We start from the raw sequence: 24943 nt of genomic DNA, 5'->3' as shown, positions 1-24943 counted from the left end.
GCGGACGGCGCGCCAACTCGTTCTTGAGATGCGTATCCCCTCGATCCACTGATCCACTCAGCTCTCGTTCTCACTCTTTCAGAACAGACGAGCGAGCGGCATCTCGCCCACTCGGCGGGTGACACTCTACAGGTTATCGATCTAGCGCGCTGGCGGCTGGCTGGCAGACATCAGCCCGTGTCGCAGCTTCACGAACGGTGTTTGCGCTTCTGAAGAGAGCCGTGTGCGCGCACCTGAGTCAGGCTGCGTTCTCTGCGTTTTCCTGCCTGGCGTCTCGCTCAGCTGCGGCGCGGCGGGCAAGCGGACGAAGGCGAGCGCGGAGAGGCCGAATGCATGTACGAGTCCAGGGCAACTTGTGCAGCTTTTATGGACTTGCTGTTGTCGGCAACTTACCGTTACGTAAGCTTCTAGGAGTCGATCTTGAATGATGGTCTGCAGCGAGTCCTTTTTGTTTGGTTCAGGATCCAGTCACTTTCGCCTCGACGCTGTTCAGCTCTCTCGCAGCCGCCCTCCACACGCTGGCTTCTGCTGCAGGGTCACGACATGCGTTGCAACTCTTCACTGCTACTTGCGTTTGATCTGCTTCTTGCAGAGTACCACTTCTTTCGACTTGGTCTCTCCGGCCTGTCGACGTCCTTTCTCTCGTTTCGTCTTCTTTTCTACCCTTGGTGACGCTCAGTTCCGTCTTTTTTCCGTAGGTCCGCTCCTCCAGGGCCATTTGTTCGCGCCTCTCTTCCTTGTCCTCATCGGCGTTTCTCATGCGGCCCCGCGACCGCGCGCTTCTTTTCTATCTGCCATTTCCTTCCTGGTTTGTTAGCTTTGGGCATTTTTGACGCTCCGGGGCGGATTGAGTCTCGTCTTTCGTGTTCGCGACTGGATTCTGTTTGGCGTTTTCCTGAACTTGGGGTGGGGGGGTCCGCTGCGTTTCGGTTCGCAGGCGCTGTTCACTCTGCCGCTCACGCTTGCCAGCCGTGGCGCAACGCTGCAGTTACAGTCCTTCGCGATTGGTGTTCATCAGTCTGTGACGGCCTCTCTGCGTATCGCGTCCTGTGCCTGCGCCTTGCCCCGGCTGCTTCTCGTCTGTCACGCGAGCCGCGCTGCGACCACACGTGCGTCTTCGTCAACGAGCGTTCGTTGAAGGAGCGCGTTGTTTGCGGCAGGGACTGCTTGGTCTCTGAAGCACCTTGCGCGGCTGGATGCCTGGCGGCGCTTCTTCGCTGTGATGTGTAACTGCCGACCTTGTCGCCAGCATGCATTCCCTCTTCAAGTCTGCGCTGGACGCAGCGCGCTCTGTGTCGACGCAGCTCGACAAAACGTTCGAGGACGCTATTCGCGACATGGGCGAGCGGCCGTCTGCTTCTGCCGCGTCTGACTTTGCAGGCTCCTCTGGCCGTGCAGAGCTAGGTGCGCGCGCGTCTCGAACTGCTAAAAAACCGCGCGACTGCGAGAGTTTCGCGGGGTCGCGTTCGCTCGCTGGCGGCGCGCGTCGAGAGGCCCTGGGACGCCTCTCGTCTGGAGAGCCGTATCGCGAATCTTCGAACGCATCTCGAACTCTCTCGCGGCACCGCGACACGCCCCTAGGCAGAAGCGCTTCCAGCTCATCCTCTTCATCCTCTGCATTCTTTTCATCTTCATCGTCTTCATCACCTTCATCACCGAAACAAGCGTCGTCTTCTTCAGGCACGATGCGTGCCTCTTTCGGCGGAGGCGGGTTCGGCCTGCCCAGAGGGTCGCCTGGCGGCGAAGTGGCGTCGCCTGAAGACCTGCGGGCGCGGGCGCGCGAACTGGGGGGTCAGGCGCTAGAGGGCGTCGCCCGCTTTTGGAGCCGCATGCGCGAAGACGCGACTGCGGCCGCTCAAGCGGCGGCGCAGCTGGGCGCGGGCGCCGGTGTCTCCGCCGAGGAGGAAGACCAGGAGCGCCGGCGCGAGGCCGTCCGCCAGCAGCGCCGACGCGAGCGGCTGCTGAAGCAGCAGCAGGACCAACAGCAACAAGGTCAGGAGACTCAATTCCACCAGCCAGCGGACGCGCGGAACAAGGCTCGCGCGGAAGACCAGGGACTCGCAAACTCACAAACAAAGGAGCATGCGCTGCGACGCGACGCAGCGATGCTTCAGTACCCCTGGGGGCCGCCCGGTTTCGAGTTCAGACACCCAAAGGCCGCGCCGGCGTGGCAAGAAGAGCGCACATCCGAGCCACGCGAACAAACAGCGGAAGAAATCACTTCCTCGTCGCCTTCGCCGCCGCCGCCTCCACCTCCGCCTCCGCCACCGCCTCCGCCGCTTCGCGGAGCTCCACGCGTGCAGCCGCCACATGCAGATCTCGAGGGCGAGCGCCTGCAGCGCACGAGCCGCAGGAACTCTGGCGCGTCAGGCGCGACTGGCGGGCCTCCATCGGGGCTGCTGCGCAGAGACTCGATCGGGGAGGCCGGCGCAGCAGCGGCGGTTGGCGAGTTCGCCTCGCCGATCGCGGCGGAAGACGCTCCGGAAGCCTGTGGCGTGCAGCCGCCGCACACGCCTGTGCCTTCCCCCCCCACGCGTCTTGCGTTTCAAGCAGACGCAGGGGGGAGGAGGCCCGAAGATGGGCTGGCTGCTTTTTCCCCGCCTCCGCCCCCCTTTCCAGCGGCGTCGCCGCTGCCTTCGCTTCCGTTCGGCGGCGTGAGGCTGCCGTCGACCTCCAAGCTCTCTCCCTCAGCTCAGGCGCTATTGGAGATCGACGCCTTCGCGAGCCAGTCCCCGCCAGCCTCGCGCGAACTACAGGATCCCTTCGCGCTTGTCAGCGCCATGGAGGCTCACGGCGCGGGTCCGTGGGGAGACGACTCGCCCCCCTCGCCGTCGGCCTCGGAGTCCTCTCTGGCGTCGTCACTGAACTTCACGCCCACCCAGATCCTCGCCGACGGCGCGGCGGGCGAGTCTCCGCGCCCCGACGCGCGACGAATCCTGGCGAAGCACGTGGGCCCTGCGAGCCGCGCGGCGGAGGCGACGTTTGTGGCCAAGAAGGCGGCGGAAGTTGCGCGGGCGCGGGCTGAGGAGGCGTCGCGCGCGGCGCGAGAGGCTCAGGAAGCGGATGTCGCGGCGACTTCGGCGGCGGGCACGACAGCGGCGGACATGGAGATGGCCTCGACAGCTGCGCGAGGCGGCTCGCCAGCGGTCGCGGCACTCGCCGCAGGGGCTGCATCCGCCGCAGCGGCGCTGGCGGCCGCGCAGGAGGTCGGCGCGGTCGTAGGGACGCAGGCCGCGCAGAGGGCGGCGGCGGCCGCGGAGACGGCGGCGCAGCTGGCTGTGCGGGAGGCGGGCAACGCGCTGATTGAGGCTTCGGCGATGAAGGCCGTCGTGGATCTCGACGCGAACCAGGCGCACGAAGCGGAGCACGTCGCGCGAGTGAATGAGCGGTACCTGGAGCAGCTCGAGCGCTCCTTTCAGGGCGACGGCGGAGGCATGCCGACCAAGGGCGGCTGCGCAGGGCTCGTGGAGAGTCGCATCCACCGCGCGCAGACCGGCAGTTCGGACAATTTTCTGCAGACGATCCGGGCGGAAGTCGTGCAGAGTCGCGCGCGCGCGGCCGCGCTGCGCCACGAGGCGGAGGAGGGCCGGCGCACCAGTGGCGAGCTGTGGGACTTGGTGGAGGTCGCGGCGGAGGCGGCGAAGGCGGCCGAAGACGCGGCGGCGGAGGCGCGGAAGGAGGCAGACGCCGCCAGAAAGGCGGAGAACGGCGCAGGCCGCGCGGCGTTCTACGCCGCCAAGATGGCCTACGAGGCGACAGACGTCGGCGTCCTCGTCTCCCCCATCATCATGATCCGCCCGCGGGCCCCGCCGCCTGCGCCGCCGCGACAGAGGAGTCGCTCGGCCGGCGTGGCCTCCAGCTTGGCCGCCTCGCGCGCAGGCGCAGCTGCGGGGCGAGCGGATCTCCAGCGGTGCCGCAGGAACAGCGACGGGTACTTCTCGCACGCGGGCGCTGGAGGGGCCCCCGCGGCGGCGCGGCCTCTAAACGCGTGCGGGGGCGGTTGCGACGGCGTGCGACCCTGGCATCGAGAGGGCACCCAGCCGAGCTTCTGCGGCCTCGGTAGGGTCTCCGCAGGCAGCCGCAACTTATGGAGCACCGAAGCCGCTCGCGCGCCGCACCCAGCGGCGCCAGCTACGGCGCCAGAGCGCCCACTGCCAGATGGAGGAGGAGCCGCGCCCTTCTTGGTGTCCTCGGGCATCGAACAGGACTCAGCCGAGAGCGTTCTCGGCGGCCGCGAAGAGCGCCCAGGCCCCGCCGACCCGGTCGCTGCGGGCGGAGAGCCCGCAGAAGAAAACCCACATCGAGGGGACGCGTCCCAAGGCGGCGCCGACGCCTCGCGGCCAGCCAGCCAAGAGTGCCGCCACGGAGAGGAGGGCATGCGCGTCTGGAGCGAGAAACCCGAAGGCGGAGCCAGCGCCGCGCGACGCGAGGGCGAACAAATCGACGCAGGAGTCCTAAATCTCGCCGACGGCGCGCAAGGCTTGGGTTCGACTTTCCTGGATGGCGAAGGCGAGAGCGGCCCGGTCGCGCAGGCACACAACGGCGCCGCGGGAGACGCGGAGGGGCGGCAGTTAGAGGAGATGGTTTCCGAGGGCACTGCATGCAACGATGACGCGAGACCAGAGGGCGACGAGGGCGGGGAGCGGACCCCCCTTCCTGCGGCTGGGATGGTGGAGACAGCATCTCCTTTCGCGTCCGCAGATGCTGCAGACATTCGAGGATCTTCCACGCCTGCTGCGGCTTTTCCGCTCCTTCCAGATATCGCGAGCTCTGCAGAGTCTCCGCGCCGCGACGAGGGCGAACCCGCAGGCCCCTCTCCCTCCTCCGCCTCGCCGTCGCCGACAGCCTCGGCTCCTCCAGAGAGCGAAGAAGGCGGCGAGAGTTCTCCTCGGCCTGGCTCGCCCTCGGAGGAGTCGACTGGCGCGGACACCGCCGCGACCGCGGAGACAGCCGCGACCGTCGCGTGGCCGCTGGGGTGGGCGCCCGTCTCTAGGGGGCCTGCTGTCTCCGTACGCGGGCCTGGCGGGCCGCTCGCGGGGCCGAGCGGCGCGGCTGCCTCGGCGGGCTCGACCGACGGAGACAGCTGGGAGCAGCGCTACCGCAGGCTGGAAGCGCGGACGCAGGAGCGCGAGCGCGAGCTGGAGAAGGCCCTGCGGCTTCGAGAAGAGCAACTTGAGCAGAAGGCGACGCAACTGGCTAGCCTGATGAATGGCCACGAGGAGACTGGAGAACGGTCATCCGCTGAACGCCACTTCAAGCAACAAGTAAGGCGCTCGCCCGTCGTCGCCTGCACGGTTCAGTGCATAAGGCGTATCTATCTCTGCAGGCCTTCTTGCGCATCCGCGCAGTGCATGCCTGCGGAGCAAACCCTGAACGTTATGGGCATCGCTGCCTTCGAAGTATTCCTGGTGGGTGGCCTGTGAGGCTGCACCTCGCTCCGCCTGCACAAGTCTTCGTCGTGGGTCGCTGTCGCCCGCTTTGTTTCAGGTCGAAGAGCTGGAACAGCAGACGGAGCGTCTGCTGCAGACGGTGGACACGCTCAACGCAGCGCTGCGGCAGCAGAAAGAGCACACCGACGCCGTGCGAGCTGAGAAGCAAGAACTCGAGCAAGAGGCGCACCGCCTCTCACACCGCGTCGGTCAGCTGGAGCAGTCCACTCGGAAGCTCCGAAGCGAGCTTCAGGTGGGCCGCGCAGACACGAACGCCAGGAAAGCTTTTTTCTTGAAAACAGAGCGCTGTTGCCACGAGAAGTTCAGTCGAAGGACCCAGTCGCGCCCTGCTCGCGCGGGTGGCGTGCGTAGTCCATTTATACGGAGCGGAGTGACCGGCGCCTGCCTGGCCACGCCGCGGCGCAGCTCTGAGGAGGCGAAACTTTTTTCCAGTTTTTTTGCGTGACTTTCAGACGGCGCGCGAAGAAAGAGATGCGTTGGTGGAGAGCAACGGGGCACTTTCGAAAAAAACTGCGCAGCTCCAGTCTCTGGCGTCGAGGGCGAAAGAGGTGGAGGCGCAGGTGAGGCAGGCTGCTTCTTCGTGCTCGCTTTCGTAGAATCTACTCCACATTCTGGAGAGGTCCCTGCATGCGTTGCTCATAGGTGCGCATGCGATTCCCGGTCTGTCTGTGTGCGTTGCGACGGATGTCGCTTTCGAATCTGGCGCGCGTCTTTTCGATCTGGAATCGCGGCGGCCTGAAAGGGACTCTTTCTGCATGTTTCTTCGCTCGTTCTGCGCCTATTTCCTGCCTCGCAGTTCACAGATCTCCGCCAAGGGAACGACGCGCTGACCGCCCAGGTGACGTCGCTCCAATCTGAGCGCCAGAGGCTGCAGCAGGATGTGGACGCGCTCCACAGCCAGCTCAGGTACGCGTTTTCGTGTTGCGATGCGACTACACGCCCCTTAGTGGGGCGCGGCCATAGTGGGGCCGGGGGCCCGAAACTTTCGGAGCGGCGGGGGTGCCTCCTCGTCCCTGCGTTTCCTCCGGTTCGATGTATGCACTTTCATTTGTCTGCGATGCACGCGTGTGTGCTGCCCTGTACAATATGCATGTGTGTATATATATGTGTATATGCATAAATGGATGTAGGCATGTACCTGTATGTAGGCGTATATGTATGCGTGTATGTATGCATATATGCATGCATGTATGTATGCATATATGTACGTATGTATGTGTGTAGTATGTCTATATGTATATGTCTATATATGTATGTATGCATGTATGTATGCATGCATGAACGTATGTATGTATATGTGTATGTATGCATATAAACGCAACCGCCAGCGTCTGGGAAAAATTGTAGCGCGCACGTTCTGCGCCTCCTCAGGCGTAGCGCGGATGAGGTCGGTGGATAACGCTGAAGTTCGCAGTTTTCATTTTCCTTTCTTCTCTTCAGCGAGGCGCAGACGCGCGAGAGGGACTTGGTGGAGAAGCACGCGGCGGCACTGGAGAGCTCGCGAAGCCAGGGCGAGCTGCTGGCGATGAACACACAGCTGCAGGCCCAGCTCGAGGTGCGACTTGGAGTTCGGCGGACTGCCGGTTTCCACCTTGAAGATCTTTGTCAACCGAATAAAAGTTCTCTTGCGCGTTTCATGGCCAGTGCGTTAACTGCATTAGAAGCGCGTAGTTACGATGATACTATCCTTTTTTTTATTTCACGTCTGTCGTCCCGTATATGCATACTATAAGCATACGTATATCTATGCACGCTATGCCTATACATCTATGCACACACATATACATAAGTTTTGATATTGGGAAGTTGTTTTTTATTTCGATGTGCGGCCTTCCTCACTTGTGCCGTTTGGCTCTCCACGCCGTCGGAGTTTTTTTTTAATTCGTGGGGTGCTCAGGAACGCTCGTCGCAGCTGCTGGAGCGCGAGCGGCGAAACGAGGAGAAGGAAACAGAGCTTCAGCGAGAAAAGGCAGAATTGGCGACCAGAGTCGAGAGCCTGGAGGTGAGCACGGAGATCTGCCAGAGTTGCAAAGCGGTCACTGATGTGGAGCTATCTGGGTGCGATTGTTCAATCACCCACCGAGAGCTGTTTGAAAGGAAGTTCTTAGTCCACCTCGTCGTAAATGCTCCCCAGAAGATGCTGATGAATAGAGTCGTGCTGCGGAACTGTTTGTCCGTACGCGCCTGCAGGCGGCGCTCGCCAGCTCGACATCTCCGCTTCTCGCGCGCGTAGCCTCTGCGGAGCGACAGGCCGCTGCAGCGCGCGAGGAAGCTGCGCACGTCTGGCAGGAAGCGCGCGCGCGAATGGAGGCGCAGATCGAGGAGGTAGAGAAGAAGGCGGAGGCAGAGGCGGCGACTGCGAAAGAACGACTCAGCCTGCAGGCGGCCGAACTGAGTCTGCGAACTGCGGAGCGTGACAACCTGCAACGCGAGCTCGAGAGCCTGGTAAGCAGACAGCGGAGTCTCCAACGTTGAGCGGGGAGAAGAGGCACTCCTGCAGACCATCAGAAAAGAGCTTTCTCATGGAGATAATCACATAAGACTTGTTTGTTTGCATGCTGTTCCTATCGTTAACTGTGGACGGCCCTGTCTCGCGTCCCGCGAGGAGACAACAAACTCTAATGGCTGTTTAGACTAGCATCTGAGTAGTAGTTTTCTCTCGCTGTTAAGGTGAGTGAGAACCGGAATAAATATATTTATTACGCCTAGAGCATAACCGATGTGGAATAATCTTAGTGATGTAGGATTTTGAAATCCAACTCTTTTAGCTGTCTTGAAACCAATCATCTATCTCGCAAGTCTATCTCTTTGGATTCTCCGCGCGCGCCTCACGCATGTCTGGTCGCTCGCGCCGCGGGCTGTGCATGCGCAGCGTCTTTCCTTTCCGTGTTTTGTTTGTCGGCTTGCCGCAGAGAGAGCAGGAAGGCGCAAGCGCGGCGGCACACGAGGAGCGGATGGCGGCTCTCAGGGCCGCGGAGATGGAGCTGGCTGTGCAGCTGGGCGACGCCCGCGCCCTCCTACAGACGCGTCAGAGCCAGGTAGATCTACTCTTTTTTGGCCTCTCCTTGTGTCTTTCCACCCAAGCGTGTCAATCGTGCGTCGATTTACGCTTGCGGTGCGTCGCGGTCTCCGCCTTCGCAGTCTCTTTCTCGCGCCCGATATCAGACGCCGTGAGCAGAAGCCCGGTTTTAGGAAGTGCAACGGGGAGCCTTCTTGCTCCAGTCGTTATCAGTCAAGGGGTTCTCTGAAACGTTCACCCGTCGCGTGCATGTTGCCTCTGCACAGATCGAGGCTCTACAAGCTGAAGTCGCGGTGCTGCGGGAGGTGGCCTGGGGTCGCCAGGCGGAGGTAGAAGGCGCGATGCGCAGCCAGGGCGCGCGAAGGACGCGAAGCGGCATGGAGGGCGAGGAGAGCGGAGAAGGTGCGTCTGATGACGTGCGCCCTCAGCGGCAACCGCAGGTAGGCGCTGGTGTGAGCGACTACAGGAGGCGCGCGGGCGGCTCCTCGCTTGGCCTCTGCTGTGAAACTTGAGACAGGAGATGCGTTTTGCCGCCTCTGCGCGTGCACGTGTGTCTGCATGCTCGCGCTCAGCGCACTTTCTGGTGTTTGTTTCTCTCACGATGCCTTCTTCTCGCGTTTTTTGCATCGCGTGCGACTTGCATGTCGCTCCGGATGACCGGATGCATGCGGCTTGCCGTCAGAGTGTCGCGTCTCTTCGGTTGCTGGGCACTGGGCGCCGACTCACTGAGCCGTGGAGGCTGGGTCTTTGGAACCCTAAACCCTCGATGAGAAAGGAGTACGCTGCGTCCTCTCGGCGCCCATTTTCCGCCGCGGTTGTCTCATGTCGTCTAGGGTTCGCTTTACCTGCGTTTTCGTGAGCCAGTGCTGATGACGGCAGGATCTCTGGTTTTCTTGGCTTTTCTCAGGGCGCACCCGACGCGCCGGTCGCCCTCCCCGCGCCGCCGCCTCCCCTGCAGGGTGATGACGAGAAGGAGCTCGGCGCAGAGCCTGGAGTCGCTCCGCCTGTCGCCGGTCCCCCGCGAGCCGCCTCAGAGACGCCGAGCGGCGCGGTCGCGGCTTGGAGTCCGTCAGCCGCGTCTCGGCGCATGCTCAACACCCCGGTGCTCGCTGCGCTGCAAAACGCTGCCCGAGGTTCGTGCCCACATTGTCATTTCGAGGGAGTTAATGGCCGCTGTGTCTTCCCCACGGCTGCACGAAAGCTTTCTCAACAACTGGCGCTGTCTCGCGTAGAAATGGTGCTTTTTTTGGTCGGGTCGCGCCAGAAGGCGCTCATTCCACGCGCTTGCCTCTGGTTGTTGGCTGCGAGCGTAAAAAAGGACGACAATCGTGCGTGTTTGGTTGTCAGCAGCAAAAGTTTACGCGAGGGGATGTGATGTTAGCAAATAATATGCACATATATGGAGAAGTTAGTGTCTTTGTTTAGTCAACTTGAGTTACACAGCTCTGGGGATTTCAGCAAGTCCCTAGGCATGCAGAGAGATGCGATACCTACTTATAGTGTGATACTAACAGTGTGCTCCCCAGGCTTGGAAGAAGACTTTGAACTTTCTTTGAACCTTTCGCGCGTCTCCTTGCAGGGGCTCAGTCGCAGCGCCAGGTCGCCGCCATCCAGGCAGAGCTCCGCGTAGTTGTCGCGCAGCGCGACGCGTTCGAAGCGCAGTGTGTGCAGCTCGCAGCTGAGAAAGAGAGGCTCAAGTAAGCAGCTTCCGCTCTCGCCTTCTGGCTTCATGCCTCGCTTGTCTCTAGCTTGCTTGCCTGTTTTGTCTCTTGTCGCGTTGCGGGTTTTTCTGACTGATCAAGAGTGTTTTTTCGGATTTGCGGCGTCGCACCAATGCGCTCTGGTCGCTTTCTCGCCCGACGCGTGCGTAGGCCCTCGACGTGTATCTTTTCGCAGCTTTCTTTCGCGTTCGCTTTGCGCAGAGTTAGATGTCTTCACTGAATGTATCGCCGCGGGTGCTTCTGTGCTCGAGCTTTGCTGTCCCTATATATCCATGAATAAATAAATAAATAATGCCTTTTCTGCGAGACTGGCAGCCCAGCTACCTGTATGCTGCCGCCCTGGCTCCCGGTTGAGTCGATTGCCTTTCCATACTTTTTTACATGCGGCGCAGCGCGCGGATCGAGGAGCTCCAGAGCGAGCGCGGAGGCCCTGGCACGGAGGAAGAAAAGTAGGCCGCACATCAGAGATTTCCGGTGTCTCTTTCGGTCGTCTGCGCAGTCTCTCGTGTTTGAGATTTCGTTGCGTTCTTTGTGATGCTGCGTTTAGAGTATGACGCGGCGAAGCGGTTGCAGCCGCTCTGCGCAGCGCGCTGGGTTTCAACTCCTTGCGCGTCTGTCTTCTAGTCTGTGGCATTTTGTGTATTTAGCGTGCTGCGGTCTTCGCATGCAGATGTGTGTGTGCGCTGGCGGAAGTTGCTCTACGCACATCCGTTCACTTTGTGAACTCCGCAGCGTCTCGATCGCGTGACGTCAGTCTGCGCGCGCTGCGGCGGTGTTTGCCTCTTGTGCTTCTTCCTGTCTCTCGGCGTGGCCGCTTGTGGCGCGAACTCCGCAAGCAGGTGCTTCTGCGTTGCTGTCTTCAGTGCTTCTTGACTCCTTCTGATGCAAGAGTTGGTTGCGCGCAGGCTGTGGAGAGACGGGCGATGCAGTCAGTTGCCTGCGCAGGATTCGCAGGTCTGCGCAGCGCAGTCACGCTCGGTGTGCGTGTGTCTGGGCGGCGCGCCTTCAGATTGACTGCGGCGGCGGAGTTGATAGGCGAGCTGCAGGACGAACTCGAGGAGCAGCAAGAAGTCGTTCACATGTATAGACAGCAGGCTGATACTTATGCAGGGACGATCGCGGCGCTCCAGAAACAAATCGACGAGCTGAGAAACTGAAAGACCTGTAGGGCGCCACGAGTGCGTGCATGCGCAGGAGTGCAGGAATGGCCGCACGTTTCGACGCGTGTGAAACGCGTTTCTATCCGTCGTCAGTCTGCAGTGCGCGATGGGCGGCCTCTGCGGACCTACTCTTATTTGAAGCTGCGGTATTTCCAAGAAACGTAGCCGAAGCATGAAAAACATGCTATCCTAGCCCCGGGGAAAGAACTCCCAGGGGACTCGGCAAAAAGAACCGGCCGATGAGTCTGCCTACTTGTACAGAGGTCGTCTCTACTTCTAGCAGGTGTAACTGACCGTCTGAAGTGCTTTCTGAAGACGGCCAGCGCGTTGTTTTTCGGCGGTTCACTTCTGTGATGAGATTGACTTGGCGGGCCCTGAGAGCCTGCTTAGAGACCCGAGATACGGATGAAATTTTCTGATGCAGCACACCGGCTGCATGCGGTTCGGGAGCGCGTGTGTAGAGCCTCAGCGCACGCTTTATACAACAGCGGTCACACGGCTTCTGGTGCTTTGAGAGCACGGTAACGGCGACAAGGGAACGGGTTAAAAGTTTTCCCGTCCCCAGAGCCGGTTTGCTAGTATTCGTGTCCTCTCTGATTGGCCTGGCTCTCTTACGTGAAACTGGAGATCACCTCTGAGACAGGATTCTTTATAAGCTTGTGGGGAGTATCTACTACGAGTTGGACTAGTGGTGTAGATCTTGAAGGTCGTCACCGGATCCAAGTTCTAGCTTTAAATTCATCGCTTGTCACGAACCAGAAATAAAATCGAAATGTAGACTACCTAAGTCGACATCTGATCTACAGAGGTCACAGTATGTATGTGCCGTATCTATAACTTTGGCGACTCTCCACGTAGGCTTACTCTCAAAGATTCTCATGTCGCGAGCTATATAAAGCTTCCACGTTTATCCGTACCTACGACCCACGTTCGTTCGTCCTCCTACCGGCCTGGGCACCATTTATGCTGAGCCAACAATGAGGGCTACAGGTTCCAAGTAAACATGGCTGGACTCATCAGCAGGCAGCACCCCGAATCAAACAAGTGTGTCGGTGAGCCCTCAGTGCGCTGCCAAAAGACAGTCCTCACGCCAGGGACGCCGATACCCGGTCAGCGCCCCTCGTCTGCAGAGGGAAGACTGCTATCGGCGCTTGCAAGCTTTCTGCTGCCTCTTTCTTTACTCACTGTAGAAACAATAAAACCAATAAGTGTTGCTGGCTCGACGATACGCTGTACGCCGCAGTGCCGTATTCACGATGAGTCGGAACACTCCTGGAAAAATGAATGATTAATGCAAGCAGTGGTGATCCATCTTCGATGAGAGGGCGGAGCATAGTGCAAATCACAAAACGCATTCGCTGCACAGCAGCCGTGACCTGAGTAAGCACCGGAGTCGATTCTGGATTTCACACGAAATGCGCGCCGAGCCCATAGCAAGCCCAAAACCATAACTTCGTAATCTCAATGGTTTGCGATAGAACCATAACACAATGATCTTTACACAGTTCAACCCTGTATTATAAATACACCATTCTTTCGTCTGTAGAAACGAAAGCTTGTCCACTCTCTGAGTAGCCGGCGGGGTCAGCGCAGGACGCCGTTTGCATCCATGCTGCTGCAGCTGTAGCTGAACGGACGTACGATGCCAGTCAACAGGTGACGGTCATTCTCATGCTGAGAATGTGCGCTGTCGCCTAGCCGCGTACAAGCGCGACCTTTGCAATACTGTTTGTTCAATCTCTTGGAATTCCGGGGTTCGTATGGCGTCCATAGCGAGCAGGCGTTCATCGACGGAGGGCTCCAGAAGCCTTGCAATCAATTTCTCAACAGGCTGAGGCAGTCGGAAGCAACCCTCGAAGCTCAGTGGAGAGCTTTCGTCTGCATACGACAATGACCTCTTGCACCAAACTCTATACAGCATGCGCCCAGTGTCGCAGGCATCTTGTGCGTATTGTCGGCTCAGCCACTGCTCAAGGCTTAGGGCGGCGGCCGCCCTGGTTCGCCGTTCAGCAGCCTTGGTCGCCATGCCGAAATCCGCCAGCAGCACGCGACCATCATGCATGACGAGAACGTTCCTGGTATATATATCGTGATGGACGACGCCTTGGTTTTGCAAGTTGGCTGCAAGCCTTATGGATGCCAAAGTGAGTTGCAGGCGAATATCCAAGGCAAGATCAGTGTTTGTAACATGCGCCTCTTCCAGGGCTTCTATGATCGAAGTGAGTTCAGAATGAGCCTGGGGCATCACCATGAACAAATTGGCGATCGGCGTCTGCGATGAATCCGAGTCGTTAGCGAGGAATTCTCCTTTTCCAGGGAGCACTAGCATATCCGAGGGAACTAAGAAGCGCAGGTACAGTTGAACGGCCTGTGGATCCTTGATTTTGTCAAACATATTATAAGACTCTGCTTCTTCTCGAATTTCTTCCAGATCCACAGAGCTCGGGTTGGACCTGTACCAGAAGAGCTTGATAACGACTTTTTCCTGCGTCGTCACGTCTCTGGCAGAAAATACAATGCCGTACTTGCCGGCGCCAAGAACAGGCCCCCTGAGAAGCTGTCTTTCCTTCCCAGACCTCTCCGAGGACAACGTCAGCGTCTCGTTCTCTTTCCAGATTTCGTCAACGATTTTGTTGGCGGGGGCGTTCGGTGAAATCTCAACCATGTGGCGGCCGAGCTCTGTCGCCAAAGACGTCAGTGCGTAACGAATAATGGCGTCACCCGGCTCCTGCGGTTTGAAACACACCGGATCAGTTTGCTGCGAAGCAGGGCCGGGACTGGGTGATCGCCGCGGCGGACTCTGGGATCGGCTTCTCCCTCTGTGTGACGGTATTGCTACGAAAGATGCTGGAGGTGCACCGGGGGCGGCGGTGCCGAGGATGTGAAGATGCACGTCGGCTTCAGTACTACGCGTTGGTCGTGAAAACACAGCCCCCGCGATGTTGCCGAGATGCTGCACTTCGCCAGCTGATAAAGGTATCTCTGAGGCGGGCAGCGGCTTTCGAGAGGCGGACTCTCTCTCTGGCGCGCTTCTTCCAAGGGACCGCCTTTGCTGAACAAGATGCCAGTCTTGCCGCAGCGTCGGTTCGTAGGGGGAAAGAGACTTCGACTGAGCTTCGGGTACCGCGCGTGAATCTTGCCGGTTTAAACCAAGTTGTTTTCGAATGCTATCGAGAATATCGGTGGAACGCTCTGGCCGCGGAGAGGGGCCTTCACCTACTGCGCCTGTCTCGAGCCATGACACTTCACGTGGCTCCGCGTTCTCATCCCAGACACCCAAGAAACTCGGCCCACGAGATTTCAAGGACGCCGCATTTCTGAAGTCATTTCCCGGGGCACTGCGCAAAGCTCCTTGCCAAACGACGGTAGTTGCAGCGGCGTCCCCCCCCAAGCCGACTTCGTGGTGTGGCAGATCCAGGCTTGCCGCAATCCAGAGCCAAGCTAGCCCCACAAGACACGCTCGAGTTTGAGATCCACGTGTGAACGCCATTATGTCTTTCATCCACGTCTGCGCGGGCGAAACGAGTCTCTGCTGCAAACACGCGGTCACACGATTTCTAAGTCGGGTTTAACTGTACAACACAGACACAAGTGAATGATATACCCACAACCGCTCAGACCGACGCCGCTGCCGGCCTTCCCATAGAGCGCCGGCGCCGCTGCTCGGCCGCCGCCCCAGTCACGCTGGAACGGATGGCGAGCTGACGCAAGCGTCGCTTTGCCCGCATTGAGTTGGTGCGGCGCCCTGCGGACGCTGCGAGAGAACTAGCGTAGCGCATGCCGGCATACAGATTGTAGCCACGTGGAACGAACTGCGGCGGCCATCAGGCCGTGAATGAGGCGGCAGCCGAGCATCGGCGCAGGCGCTCTGTAGGGAGGCCGGCAGCGGCGTCGGTCTGAGCGGTTGTGGTACGTCATTCGCTTGTATCTGTGGTACAATTAAACCCGACTTTGAAATCACGGCGGTCGCCACACAGGCCACGAATGCGGCGTCTGCATGACTGTCGAGGCATTCCTGTGGACCTTGAGGACTCCAGAAAAGCGTCGACCAGTGAATGCATGTGTTCCTCTGTGCCTCTTTGGGGTTTTCTGGTCCTCGGGCAGCGGGTGATCTGGCTTCACAGCGTCCCCCTGACTTTCCGGTGAAGAGGAGCTGAGGCAATCCACAGACGACGCCGAAGCCAAGACGTGCGCAGCGAAGCGGGTAAAGTTGCACGGCCAGTCGAGCCAGATACACGTGTCTTCTGCTTTCGCATAAAGCAATAGCGCTTGCGTAAGGCCAATGCCGTGGAACTGCCTTTGTATAGGTGCGAGGATGCCTGGCTGAAATGTCCGCCCTACTCGAAACGGGGCCTGGGCGCGGGTATGGTGACGCCGGCGTGAAACGTTCAACACTTGCACCAGCCAAGTCTTTGAAGTGGATACACTTGTGCTGGTGAATAATTTGCTGCGGAACAGACCTACATGGGTGCTGGCGCCTAGCCGTGGAGGTATCTCTGAGGCACGAGCGACCTTCTCTCTTGGGAATCGACTGGCTGACCGGTACTCCTCCCGCACGCCCAACCCCACACCGCTCGCGGCGGTTCGTAAACCTCGTGATTGTGTCATGGTGAATGCGCAGCGTGGCGACTCGCTCAGGATTGAGTATAGGCGGGAGGTCTCAGTGCGCACTTGGCGTTCAGGACGGATGCCCTACACCCGGCGCACGCGCCGTTCATCCAAAAACGGCGACCTAGCGACCCTCACCAAATCTTTCCCGGTCTCAAGAAGATGAGCCGAATGTACCCGCGGGACCCGCAACTGCAGCGGAAGTAAACAGTAAGATAAACAAGCAATGGCAGCGCATAGATCGACGTGAGGCGGAAAGTAGAGTGCAGAGAACAAAAGATGCGTTGTGCTAGCGGCCTGCGTAAGAGATGGGGGGTGCGCCGCGAGGATCGAAATGCGTGAAGAAGCTCTGCCGCATGCGAACTCGCGTCAAACACACCTTATCTTGCATATGCCGGCTACAGATTAGACACGCTGCTAACGGCGGAAACGCGCGTTCCAAGCTTGAAACACTCTACATACAGGCCGCGAGGGCGCAGTTTGCCGAGTCGCACCGGTGTCCGTGAAACGTGTAAATCCTTTCAAACGTGGATTAAGGAAGTGATCAGACTTTGTGCATTAAGCCAGAAGGATCTGCGGCGTTACTCAGAAAGCCTCAGGACGGAAACTACACGCAATCTCGGAGTTCCCTCAAAGGGAGAACGAAAGCCAACGCATGTCGACAGTCGGCAGCAAAAAGGCGAGAGAAACGACGGGCGCAGACAGAACGACGGAGACGCACTCCGCAACGAGACGAGACAGAAGACACCACTCTTATGTCCGCTAGCTTGGGGCGAGAGGAGTCGGATACGCGACGCATGCAGGTCGTCTGCCACCCTCTTGACAGCCTAGGGGACGCGCAGGACTACTGGGTTGCGTGCCTCCCTCCTGGTTGGGCTCATCGCTCGCGGAGACAGCGAGCTCTCTCGCGCGCGTTGCCCCAACCCACCAGCGTCGAGTGCCGTCTCTATCTTCGCCTTTCTCTCAGTTTCCTTTCTTCGTATCCAAGTTGTGCCTCGGTTGCTTGCAACACGTCCCCCTCTATCTGTCTCCTTGAGCGTCTGCCCGCGCCGCGTGGTGCGTCTCGAGCTGGCGCCCGCGTCGCCTCCCATCCACGCTTCCTTTATGGCGCCGCCCGGGCTGTCGCGCGCCTCCTTTTCTGCGCGGTGCGGTGTTCGGTCCTCAGCGTGAGTTGAAAACTCCGTCTCGAGCTGCTTCACGGGGACGCACTGGAAGCTGTTCGCCGGAGGGGAGGGGGGGGGGGGGGGCTCGCACTTCTACCTGCCAAACAGGGACTTCACGAAGCCGCGCAGAGCTGCGCGCTTGCTGCCGGTGCCTTCACTCCGCGCCTTCAGATCGGGGGGACCATACGCCGTGATCGCCTGCGACAAAACACGCACAGCCGTACGGAGAAAATGCATGCGACGCCCGTTTGCACCCACTGCTGAGACGCTGCTGGTAGAGAGCGCGAGAGGCGTACTCCACGCCCTGCGCGAGGCGAGACACGCTTCATCCCACAAGTTCCCCGGTGTGATGGAAACTAAAAACCCTCTATCAAATGAACGCAGCAGTGCAAACCGACGCCTGAGGCCGCGATCTTTCCCGAGAGACGCACGCCAGCTGCGAGAAAACGAAAGACACAACCCCCCTCGCAGGTCTCCCCACCCCCGCCCCCCTTTTCGCGGCGCCTTACCAGGTCAAACAACAGCGGTTTGCAGGGCACAGGCTCCAGTCGAGGCAAGACGTAGTGCGTCGCCGCAGCGATCATCTGAATGGCAAAGGAGAGAGAATAAAAAGGATCTCTGCAGGCTCACGAGCGCGCCTCCCTGTGCGCACCGCGTGCAACCTTCCACCTCGCGCCTTCGCCTCGCCCTATCCGCCCCTGGCGCCGATCTCTGGCCTTTTTGTGGTCACGGCCTCCCTCTGAGCTGCGTCCACGGGACCTACCCTCCCCCTCTATGCCCCCCCGTCCTTGTCTCCTTCCCCCACCCAGCTACCTCGAAACTGCATGCCCCTCTCGTCATCTTTATGTGTGTGTGCGACGTGACGTGCGTCTTCATTTTGCCTGGAGGCAAAGCGCCGCCTCACCTCGCTGTGCGCGCTCAGCTTCTTCGCAGATGCCGTCTGGGCGTCTGCGACCTTCTCTCTGCGCAGCGTAGCTACAGGGAACGCAGGCACCGCGAGCGCGGAGGCCGTCTCCACTGTCTCGGCGCCCGACGCCTTCAGGTCTTCTGCAGACACACACACGACACAGGCGCTCAACCGGCCTCTCGCGGCGCCCCTCAACGCCGGACATCTATCCGCCGTGGCGCAAACGGCCGACACACACCCTTGCATGCAGCCGACAGATCCAAAAATCTGCGCCAGCCTGAGTGGAAGTGAGACCTGCCGGCACCGAGAAAAAGAGTTAAAGGCGAACCCTTGAATTGGCATAGATCGAGAGCAGGAGACTGACAGTGGAGACGGCCACGCAGGCGCACAGGATACGAAAAATCGCCGACTCTGTCTGTCTCATGCGGCAGCGCATGCGAACGCATCAACGCAGACACAGCACTCCAGTAGCGTCACTTCTTTTCTCTCCGTTTTCGCGACGACCTACAGAACTCCAGCCGCCTGGCCGCGAGCGCAGCCAGCACTGTGGTGTCTGCCGCTCGGTTATTTCGCTCCGAGTCTGATGCCGACCACTCAGCGCGTCCCGCGGGAAACGCCTGAGGGCGATAAGACAAGAGACTGCGCGAAGCGCCAGCTGAACTGACCTTTCCCACGAAAAACGACCTGGCAGGCGACTTACCCCTGACGAGCGCCGCGAGATAACGCGCCTCGAAGCGATGCGCAAGCTGCGCCACGACCCGCTGTACGTACACCGCAAACGGAGACGCTCGACCGAAAGTGCACGTTTAGTCCTGCGCTTTCTCCGCGCCTCGGAGATTCGTGAAACTGCGCACGCCGCGACACCGCCACCCGGAAAGAGCCGAACTCGCGCGTAAGTGAAGCTCGCACACACAACATGCAACACGCAGACACGGTTTCTTGTTCGCAGTTGATTTCTCTTGGCGTCGATAGTCTGCCTTTGCACATTTCGCGTTCGCCTGCAAACCCTAACTCTGACCTTACCTCGAGTGCAACGAAGAAAACGTCGAGGCGGCCCTGAGGGTCGTCCAGCGACGCGAGCTGACGCCACGCACACAACCAAAAATCCCGAGTTCGCGAGGCAAAGTCGCAACGAACAACTCAAGATTCTCACAGAGGCGCAGCCGCGCATTTCTGCGCGGCTGCGCCTCTGGGGTGACCCTCCCCCCTCGAAACAGCCTTCTACACAAGAAAAGCACGTATACATTTATTTAGACAATAGAAATGAATGCACAAACGAACGTGTACGCAAAAGTGTGAGCGTATGTCCACAGACACACATACACATGTACAGAGTGTATCGCGTGCGTGTCCTCCTATAGACAGTTTCTTCCGCGTCGATTCCTCGCTTTCTCCGCTCACCTGAGAATGAGGCGCCAAAGGCTTGGTCCGCGAAGCGACGGCCGCGGAAAGCACTGCAGACAGAAAACACGAGAGAATGAGACACTCTCAGGCGACGCGCCTCGGAGTACGTCCGCCGCTGTGCCACGTGAAGACACGAAAGCAGAGTCGCGGGAAATCCTGAGATGCGCCAGAAATGTCGGCAGCTTGTCCTCTAGTCTCCGTTTCGACTCCATCTTGCGACAGCCCCCTCTGCCTCTTCGCGCTTCGAGCTGCTTCTTGAGCCCGCCACCGAATTAAAGACTGCCGTCCTCTGCGAGTTATTCATCCCCTCGAATCAACACGCGTTCCTTTGCTCAGAGCGCGTCTCCCGCATGCATCAGCGGTCGCTGGCGCGCGCAGAAAAGCGCTCGCGGCAAGTCGGGAGGGCTCCCGGCTTGAGCCCCGCGCGGCGCGTCCTCCTTTGCCGCGCCAAGCGACCGCAGAAACTAAAATCCTTGAAACGCTGAGCTCACCGTATGCCTCCGCAACCTTTCCTATTGAGGCGTCAAAGACGGCGAGACAGAGCGCCCTGAAGCGAAAAACACCCCCAAAACAAGAAGGAAACCAGGCTCAGAATCCCACTCGGGCAGGAACCCTAGGCGGCGCATGTGAGAGACAGAGCGACGCAGCAATTCAGACGCGCCGGCTGAGACTCCTGCCCACCTGCTGTCCTTGGCCGATCGCGTCCACTGTTGCATGCGCTGCCGCCGCGCCTCGTCGAGATTCTCTTCTTCCATCATCTTCCCCACGCCCTGAAGAGAGAAGCACACGCAGACACAGGATCTCCCTTCACATACATGCACGCACACCTACCGATACATACACATATATATTTGTATACTTCTGCATACACACATAACAGCATACAGGCATATTTACATACATACACATATATAATATATATAAAGCACCGGGGGCCGGCGAGAAGCGGGGGGGCGATGAATAGATATGTACCTGACGTATGCGTGAAACACAAAGCAATCAGTTTAAGCTGGCAGTAAATCGGGCCTGCTCCCGCAGCACATCAGCAACCGAGTTGACGAGATTGATCGTTTAACAGGCACATTTCACTCGAATTCCGCGTCCGCCTCACCTGCTGCAGCAGCGACGCGTAGCGGGCGCCGACGTCGCCTCGGGAGGCGTGCGCGCGCCGCGAGCCCCCCGCGGTCTGAGACTTTTCTGAAAAAAAAAGGGAAAAAAAATGCACACCAGCGGGGCACACGCGCTTGCCAGGAAACCTAAAAACGGACAAAAGGCGAGCCCATTTGAACGGCGGACGCGCCTGTGTGCAGAGGAAAACGTGAGAGAGAGAACCGAGGCACGGACGCAGAGAGGTAGGCTGCAAGGCGCCGCCGCAGTGCCCTGAGCTCCAAAGTTCATCAGCTGCTGACGATGGCAATCCGTGGCGCGATTTCACCTCTACGAGGCGCGCGGTGAGATTAAAACGAGTTTGCATGCGGGGCTCTCTTCCGCACGCCGGTCGCGTTGCCTATCTCTCTGCGGAGAACTGCGTTGATTTTTCAAAAACGCCTTCTTTCCTCCGGTCTCTCGTGTGCGGCCGCAGGTCTCTTCTCGAGCCTGACCGTTGCTTCGCCGCAGCCCAAAGAAGAAGCGAAGGAGCAACAGGACGTCGCGCTCGACTTCCAAGCAGCGCGAGACGTCGAGACAAAAACCTGGAAACGCAAGCAACCCCAGCACACTCCGAGGCCACATCTTCACGCTAGAAAGCACGTAAAAGCTGCCCACTCACTCACACATCCAAAGCAAAATACACACGAATACTACGCCAAGATATACACATACATACGAATAAATACGTGTATATATATCGATGAATATAGATAAATAGATGTATAAATATGTATTCAAATATGAATGTATATATGCACTGATGTGCAACTCGGCATGAGCCTCCCTCCCTCGCAGGCGTGGCACCTGTGAAAAGGAAAACGTGCAAGAAGAAACCGCGCCTTCGCTAGAAGGCCGCCGTTGGCGAGACTTGACGCAAGGTTTTTTGCAGACAGGCGCGCCTTGCTGCTCACCTTCCGCAACGAGCCACGAGGGCGCGTCCGGCTGCCTCTGCGGGAAAAAAAAAAAAAAACACACACACACCGGCGCAGCGACAAAAGTGACCGCTCTTGTTCTCTCTTGCACGCACGAAACACGAGTTCCATGAAAACAGGTAGATATCAAAAACGCCGCAAAAACGCGTCTGCGAGGCAGCAGGCACCCACGCATATACTTTATACATGCCTCCGTAGCCTTATCTTGGAAAGCAAACGAAAAACGGAGAGCGGACGCGAATCCGGCTCAAGTGCCTCTCAACTTTTCCTTTTCAGGTTGAGCTTGCCTGCCCTCTTTTCCACGTTCTTTCTCTGGGCTGCGGCCTCAGCAGGGGCACTCTAAAACGATCGGTTCCTCTGTTTACACCGCATGAGGCGTCCTTTTTCTTACCAGCATTTCCGCGTGGATCAAGTCGACACAGAGGCGGAAACGATTGCTCAGCTCTCCGTACCTGAACAAAGAGAAAAAAAATCTTACAAATTCGTTTTCAATACTCTCCCCACGAAGGCCACGCGCACGTCACCGCCTATCCTATAGCTATGTGTTTAACTGACTTTCTGTCAATGTCTATCTATCTACGTATCTACGTTTATCTACAACTATCTATGAGTTTTTACCTATTTACATATGTCTGTTTATCTATCTATATCTAGCTACCTACCTATCTACACAAATCCAATGATCTATCTATATCTGTTCATCAACATCTATCTATCTACCTATCTAAATCTATGTCTGCATGTATAGCCACACATGCCGATACACAAATATTTGCACCAATACAGAAGGCGCTGCAGCAGCGGACAGAAAGCGGTCCGCCGGCGTGGACGCTGTGAGCCGCCTTGCTTGCACGCGTTGCATTCTTCATCTTCTCCGCCTCTCCCTCGCGTCGATTTCCTTACTTTGCGACGAGTCGATCCTCGTCGTCGGGCGAGAGTTTCTGCAGTTTGTCCTCGACGTCGGCGGCGGGTTTTCCGCCCTTTGCGAGCGCCTCGACTTCTGCGTTGCTGAGGAAGTGAGTGCTCTCCAGCAGCGCCGTCGCGCCGAGGATGCCTGCGCGCGGCCGATCCGCGCTCACGCAGATCTCTTCGCCGCGCCAGACTGCGAGAGAAGGCCCCTCGCTCCGCGCGGCCTTCGCTGCGCGCGCCATCCACGCCCCGCCGCCTGCGGCTGCAGCAGCTGCGCCGCCGCCGCCAGAGGCTGAGACTGAGGCTGCGGCCGCCGCTCGCGCGAAGGAGGCGACGCCGCCGGCGTGGAAGGCGCAGAGGCGGAGTTGAGGCTCGACCTCGTTGAGGAGTTTTTTGAAGAGAGCTTGTTCTTTGTCCTGCGTGGAGGAGACGCGCTTCAGGTGCGCATAGGCCTGCTGCAGCTCCTGAAGCGTCTCTGCGGCCTGATCCCAGCGCTCCTGTTCCTGCAGCAGCGCCGCGCGCATGCTCAGGCGGTACGCGCGCGCCTCGATCTTGGTTTTCTCGTCGCAGAGTGGCACTAGCTCACAGGGCAGCGAGGCGAAGTAACTCGCGATCTCCTCCTGCGTCAGCGCGTGCGGCCGCGCCAGCAGACCGTGCCGAATCTCTTCCTTCTTATTCGCCGGCGCAGCGTCGCCCTCCTTCTTCGCAGCCGCGCACGCCTTGCCTGACTTCTCTGCGCAGGGGAGCGGAGGCGCAAAGAGCGCAGGCGTCTGACTGTTGCACAGCGCCTCCAGCAACTCCGCGTGTAACAGCGCCTTCGACAGACGACGAATCGCGTGCGCCCGCACACGCGGATTCTGAAACACACCGCGCGCAAGTGGCAGACAGACACCCACGCGGCTCACAAGAGACAGGCCAGAGACAGAGAATGAATAACCGTGAGACGACGCTCGCTGAAAGGACAAAAAGCGAAGGTGCGCACGACTGCCAGAGGCCCCGCAGCGACGTGAAGACGCGCGACAGGGATGTGGAAAAAAAGACGATCGATGGTGTCTGCTGTCTCATCATAGGCGGCGTGCTCTCGATTTCCGCTCGATCTCAGAGTTCTCCTTTGTCCTGCATTTCCAAACAAGCTGTTCAAGCAGGCAACTGGCTACTCAGAAACACTCTTTTTGCGTTAAATAGGCTGAGTTCAGAAGACGCGAGAAGATAACGCCCCCCGACGCATGCGTTAGCAGCAGCTACCCAACTGAGAAAAAACAAGGAAAAGTATGGATCTATCGTTCACTCACCGATACAGCGGCAGCAGCGTTTTCGCCTTTCAGCTGCATGCCGTAGCTCCAAGCGCGCTCTGCCTGCGCCTGGACAAGGAGGAGGACTCTGAAAAAACCACAAACACGCGCACAATTCCGAAAGTGAACGCGGGCGTGGGAGGGTGGGAGGCGGTTTCGGTGTAGTGACACTGCAAGGCGGATCGCCAGCGAAGACGAGACTCGCGGTTGTCGAAAGCCACGGAAAACGCCTCAGGGACGGGACTGAAAACCTGCAACCCCGTCTTGTTCCCGCCTCAGAGACTCGCTTCCCCGACTCTTCTCTTAGTCTTTCTTCCCCCTGCCCGACACGCGAGGCTCTCACTCTCCTGTTGATCTCTTCTTCTCTCTCCCTTCCCGCTTGCCCAGCCAGACGTCGAACCGAGAACGAAGTGCTTCGAGGTGCGCCTCCGCCGAAGCGCGTCTCCCTGTCCGCCGCGACGCTCGCAGGCCAGCCGCGCCGTCTCAGCCTCGCCCTCTCCTCGTCCTCTGCGGCATTCCGCCGACCGTGAAGCCTTCAAGCCTCTGCCGGAAGTCTAGCGTCGCCCGCGCTGCCGGGGTTTCTCCGCTCCCCGTTCTCCCCTCTCGCAGCTCTCAAACCCTTGCAAGCGAGCGGCGCCAGTGCCTTTTCTGCGCGGGCGCGTGCATGTCTCACCGTTCATCGCGGATGATCAGGGGGAGTTTTTTGGCCTGGTAGCGGTGACGTCCCTGTCGGAGGTCCAAGCTCGCGCGCAGGCGATCGAGGCGCGCGGTGCAATAGCGTCGGTAGCGCAGGAAGTCTCCGTGCCGGAGGCCATTCGCCTCTCTGCGTTCGTCCGCCTGCAGCGTCAGCGGGAGCGAGAACGACGCAAACAGCGTCTCCTCGTCGACCTGCACGCAGCCCTCCGGTTCCTGACCCATCGCCGGAGTGCCGCAGTGGGAAACAGAGAAGAAAGCGGCCTAGAACGCGCCCAGGGGCCGCGAGAGAGCGACGGCGGCAGTTCTGAGACCGAAGCGAGGTCGGCCGTAAACCCTGCGAGGGAGTGAAGAAGGCAGCAACAGACTGCAGCTCCGCGAGAGAGGACGGCGAAGCCGAACGAAGAGACGGCGGCGAGGCGCAGAAGGAGCGAGAACGAGCCAAGGAAAACGAAAGGCGACTGGCGAAACAGAACGGAGACGGCCGACGATTTGGGGAACAGAGGCGAGGCGGGCACGCCGGAAGACAAGGCAAG

The 24943-nt window shown here is 59.3% G+C and overlaps 3 protein-coding genes across 3 annotated transcripts; 1 reads left to right on the top strand and 2 right to left on the bottom strand.

The window, feature by feature from the left end:
- Positions 1–1250: 1250 nt before the first annotated feature.
- BESB_084110 (uncharacterized protein) lies at positions 1251–11347 on the top strand (the record flags this gene model as incomplete). Its single annotated transcript, XM_029366761.1, has 13 exons — positions 1251–5264; positions 5488–5682; positions 5903–6010; positions 6247–6356; positions 6891–7005; positions 7348–7452; positions 7641–7895; positions 8363–8488; positions 8736–8909; positions 9377–9602; positions 10049–10166; positions 10583–10639; positions 11200–11347. The coding sequence occupies 13 exons, from the start codon at positions 1251–1253 to the stop codon at positions 11345–11347; spliced, it is 5751 nt and encodes a 1916-aa protein (XP_029217221.1).
- Positions 11348–13019: 1672 nt separating this feature from the next.
- Positions 13020–14840, bottom strand: BESB_084100 (uncharacterized protein; the record flags this gene model as incomplete). Its single annotated transcript, XM_029366760.1, has 1 exon — positions 13020–14840. One exon carries the CDS (start codon positions 14838–14840, stop codon positions 13020–13022), a length of 1821 nt encoding a protein of 606 aa, XP_029217220.1.
- Positions 14841–17214: 2374 nt separating this feature from the next.
- Positions 17215–24632, bottom strand: BESB_084090 (uncharacterized protein; the record flags this gene model as incomplete). The annotated part of the gene is made up of 15 exons (XM_029366759.1): positions 17215–17319; positions 17631–17705; positions 18026–18168; positions 18729–18789; positions 19052–19108; positions 19430–19482; positions 19924–19979; positions 20114–20202; positions 20544–20629; positions 21034–21123; positions 21493–21529; positions 21905–21965; positions 22417–23279; positions 23715–23802; positions 24388–24632. The coding sequence occupies 15 exons, from the start codon at positions 24630–24632 to the stop codon at positions 17215–17217; spliced, it is 2109 nt and encodes a 702-aa protein (XP_029217219.1).
- Positions 24633–24943: the final 311 nt, after the last annotated feature.

Source organism: Besnoitia besnoiti, chromosome VIII (genome assembly GCF_002563875.1).
Source record: "Besnoitia besnoiti strain Bb-Ger1 chromosome VIII, whole genome shotgun sequence".
Taxonomy (NCBI): domain Eukaryota; phylum Apicomplexa; class Conoidasida; order Eucoccidiorida; family Sarcocystidae; genus Besnoitia; species Besnoitia besnoiti.
This window is presented reverse-complemented; position numbering and strand designations above follow the sequence as displayed.